The sequence below is a fragment of the Nicotiana tomentosiformis genome, chromosome 4 (genome assembly GCF_000390325.3).
Source record: "Nicotiana tomentosiformis chromosome 4, ASM39032v3, whole genome shotgun sequence".
In the NCBI taxonomy this organism is placed as follows: domain Eukaryota; kingdom Viridiplantae; phylum Streptophyta; class Magnoliopsida; order Solanales; family Solanaceae; genus Nicotiana; species Nicotiana tomentosiformis.
The window spans coordinates 49,118,141-49,122,583 of NC_090815.1; the positions used below are offsets into that span (position 1 = coordinate 49,118,141).

Below are 4,443 nucleotides of genomic sequence, written 5' to 3' on the forward strand. Positions count from 1 at the left end.
AAGTATTTTAAGGATACGCGAATTAATTCAATACAAATGATAAATTGCGTTAGATTAAACAGATAAAAAATGTAATAAATTGTCAAACAATCAAGGGAAGTGATCCGGACTCAAAAACAGCTTTAATGAAATGACTCATATCTGGGGACCATCTCTAGCTTCTTAGGTAAAATGCGTCCCCACGCGTCTAAAATAATGGTCTTCATATTCTTTTTAAAATAAAAGTATTAGTATTTGAACTAAACTTTCTAAAAGACAAATACGGCAACATCGTCTAGAAAACTGTTCAAATGCCATAAAATTTGAAATATTTAGTAGTCGAATTTCATTGTCCATGACGACTTTATTTAAAAAAAAAATTAGAATAACTGTACGACCTCAAATGCTATTTCCAGTTCAATAACATTTAAAACTGCGTAACACTTAAGTAAATGGCTAGCATAGTTATACAGAAAGCCATCAACCAATGAAACAAATTCGCCAGAGAACGGAAGCAGTTGAACCACCGCATTTGACCATCCTCAGTTTGTCAAATCTTCTTGAAAGGTATAGGGTCTTATTCTTCTTTAAATAATGAAGATGAAACTTTGAGGCTGCTTTAGGTAAAGGAAGGAATCGACTGCGATCCTTCCTGGTTCCTAGAAACTAATTATTCAGCATGTGTTGTCCTTTTTTTTTTTTTTTTTGTTTTGGTTTTTCATTTTTCTCTATTTATATTCTAATTGCCAAATTGTCCTTTTCTTTTCGGACAATAGCCAACTATCCAATCGCCCTTTAAAGTCCACTTGAGCCAAAAAAAAAAAACAGAAAAACCTACTATTCAACACGTTATTCGGCATTTTTGTCAACTGAAAATGAAGTATTTTCTCTAGGTTATGAGCGTATTGATTTGTTGATTTAGAAATTTATCACAAACTTTAAACATCAATTACGAAAATATTATTGTCATTCTCTGTACCTTATAGTAGCAAAAGACAGATTTAAGATTTAAATTTTATGAATTTTAATATTTTTAATATTAAATCCATCATATTTTCTATTTTCATAATTATTATTTCTCAAAATTATAACTTTAATTAAACCCATATCTATATGGCTACCTCCGTCACTAGTAGCAGCAGCCCTAAAGGAACTATTCCAACTGGTTTTACAAAACTTCCAAGAAACACGACTTCTTGTGTAGTCAAATGTACCACGCAGACCTTTTCTCCTTCTTACAGTAAACTCCATAAATCCAATTATAAAAATCATAGCCTATAAAGCTCAAATACCAGAACATTTCCTTCCAATTCATTCTCCTTCTTACCCAAAGCTCCATAACCCATCATCAAAAACTTCGGATCCATAGCCCTTAGAGCTCAAATACTATTACCAATTTTTTCTATCTTCCACTTTTCAACAGAATAAAGCACCCAAAAAAAAACCCGAAATGAGGATTCCTTTATTTATCGCCATTGTTTTTGTTCTAAGCTTATCGCCAGCTTCAGCTCATTTCTTCCCAAATATCTCTTCAATTCCTCCTTCTTTATTGAAGCCTAATAACACTGCTTGGGATGCTTTCCACAAGTTATTGGGTTGCCACGCCGGTCAGAAAGTCGACGGCTTGGCTAAAATTAAAAAATATTTTTATAATTTTGGGTACATTCCTTCTTTGAGTAACTTTACAGATGACTTTGATGATGCTCTTGAATCTGCGCTCAAGACTTACCAGCAAAACTTCAACCTCAACACCACCGGTGTACTCGACGCGCCGACGATTCAGCATCTTATAAGACCCAGATGTGGAAACGCCGATGTAGTTAACGGCACCAGTACAATGAACTCCGGCAAGCCGCCGGCAGGTTCTCCGTCGATGCACACGGTGGCTCATTACTCGTTTTTTCCGGGCAGACCACGGTGGCCGGCGAGCAAGACAGATTTGACATACGCGTTTCTACCGCAGAACGGCCTGACGGATAACATTAAGAGTGTGTTCTCACGCGCATTTGAACGGTGGTCGGAGGTAACCCCGTTGACCTTCTCTGAAACGGCGTCGTTTCAATCGGCCGATATTAAGATCGGGTTTTTCGCCGGAGATCACAACGACGGCGAGCCGTTTGATGGTCCGATGGGGACATTAGCACACGCGTTTTCGCCGCCGGGGGGACATTTTCACTTGGACGGCGACGAGAATTGGGTCATCAACGGCGTGCCGATTGATGAAGGGAATTTCTTTTCAATATTATCGGCGGTGGATCTTGAATCGGTTGCGGTTCATGAAATCGGGCATTTATTGGGTTTGGGCCATTCTTCTGTAGAAGATTCTATTATGTACCCGAGTTTAGCAGCAGGTACCCGAAGAGTGGAGCTTGCAAATGATGATATTCAGGGAGTCCAGGTGTTATACGGGTCTAACCCGAATTTTACTGGGCCGAACACAGTTTTGACTCCGACGCAAGAGAATGACACAAATGGAGCCCCGATATTTGGTTCATTTTGGGTTCACGTGGTCGTTGCATTCTTCTTATCATTTGTCCATTTAATTTAAAAATACTATATTTCTGTATTATTTAATTCATTTTAAAAAATTTAAAATATCATACGCCATTACGTTGTCTTTTAATGAAGATTGTTTCACTAGATGTTAATTCCATTATGCTTGTAAATGGTTGTTTTATGTATAGTTTTAGCTATTCTCTTTTTTACTTGAATAAAAATTGACTCTATTTTGAGGCAGATAAATCCACATCTGTTTGCTGAAACTCCTTTTTTATATTTTATATATATATATATATATATATATATATATATATTAATTAGAGCTTGTATTAAAAGTCGGCTTTTCGTTTGTGGGTATCAAATGTTTGGACGACGACTGTTCACATTCTCTTCTAATTTTCACGTCTTTGCTACTTTTATGCTTACATGACCCAAAGGAAACGAGTGTTTTTGGACAATTAAGTTTATTAATTACCAAGTATATTTGTACAAAACAGGGTCAAAACAAACTTTTTAAACCCCTCTCAGAAGAAAAAGACCAATATAACTACTCTCAGAAGAAAAAGACCAATATAACTAGCAGCCTTTTGCACCAGACTTCCTTAAAAAAACAAATAAACTCAAATAATCTCCTATTGCCTCGGACCCTTATGAATAGAAAAGTCTTCAGTTCATGCAATATATCGCTTTAGCTTTGTTATGATACACTCGGACATTCCTTTCAATCTACATGTCATAACTCATAAACCACAGCAGCAAAGCTTGCCTTCAACAAGATCCCCTGTACAGTTCTCCTTTTAGACATCTGTGCCACCCATTTCCACTCCAATTCTCAGCACCTAATAGTTCTCTGCCGCTTCAACCGGCTGAGCATATCATGCCATATTGCTTTTGAGAAAGAACATTCAAAGAAGAGATGCATAGAGGTTTAGTATAGGAGTTACATAAGGCACAAATACCATCTATACAAATGCCCCATCTCAGTAAAATATCTTTAGTTTTTAGCTTGCCAAGTAAAGCCAACCATAAAATAAACACCTGTTTTGGCCGTGCAGCATAATGACAAATCAAGTCATTCACAACTTCACCTTGCAATGTGTTAGGATTTTTGTCACGATCCGATTTCTAACCAAGTCGTAACCGGTATTCGGTGCCTTAACTTGACCGAGCGCACCATCTCGGCTTTTCTATTCTGTTCTATTTCTGTTATGCAATGCATCTCAACACAATTTGATATGATTTAAAGTAAATTTTTTTCTGAATCTTTCATCGAAATAATAGTCTGAAAAGAAATTCATTCTGTTATTTGGAATAGATTGAAAAACTAATGTAATGCAAAATAGACACCTATGACTCTATCTATGAAGCCTCTAAGAAATACTGAATAGTAAGACAAAAATCTGGAATCAGCGAACTCCACGAACTAAAAATGGAGCTCATCAAATCTGCCGGTAATGAGAGGAGAATATCCTAGCTCGTAGCCTGCTTATCTGCAAAATCTGTGCCTACTTTGACATAGGTTAATGTAGGTTCCATGAAGAGAATATAAGTTCACCACAGTGGTACTCAGTAAGTAAAGCAATCCTCCGACTAAAGCTGGAGCGAGACTCTGAAAGAAGTATGTATGCATGATATACGAAAATTTTAAAACCTGTAATAAAGAGTTGAAACAAACAACTCATATATCTAGTATAAAGTTCTTCTTGATGTCACTCATGAAAATTCTCTTTCTTTTCTTTTCTGAAAAAAATATGAAATTAAAATAGATAAATATATAAACTTTCTCGAAACAATCCTTGTAAATTTTCTAAAGCATTTTCTTTTCTTTTCTAGGGAGTTCCATTGATTCTCAGATTCTTTCTCATTCTCATTCTAAAAATGTCACCATACGATCGGTATGGTGGACGATCCCAGCCCGATCGCCTAGACCTCATTCCTATAGTGCCTAATAGTTCAAGGTTTTAG

General features: G+C 36.3%; 1 protein-coding gene across 1 annotated transcript; it reads left to right on the forward strand.

Annotated features, from left to right (window-relative positions):
- Positions 1-693: 693 nt before the first annotated feature.
- On the forward strand, positions 694-2,602 carry LOC104115391 (metalloendoproteinase 2-MMP-like). Its single transcript, XM_009626008.4, has one exon. It carries the CDS (start codon positions 1,430-1,432, stop codon positions 2,525-2,527), a length of 1,098 nt encoding a protein of 365 aa, XP_009624303.1. The 5' UTR covers positions 694-1,429; the 3' UTR covers positions 2,528-2,602.
- The last annotated feature ends 1,841 nt before the right edge of the window (positions 2,603-4,443 follow it).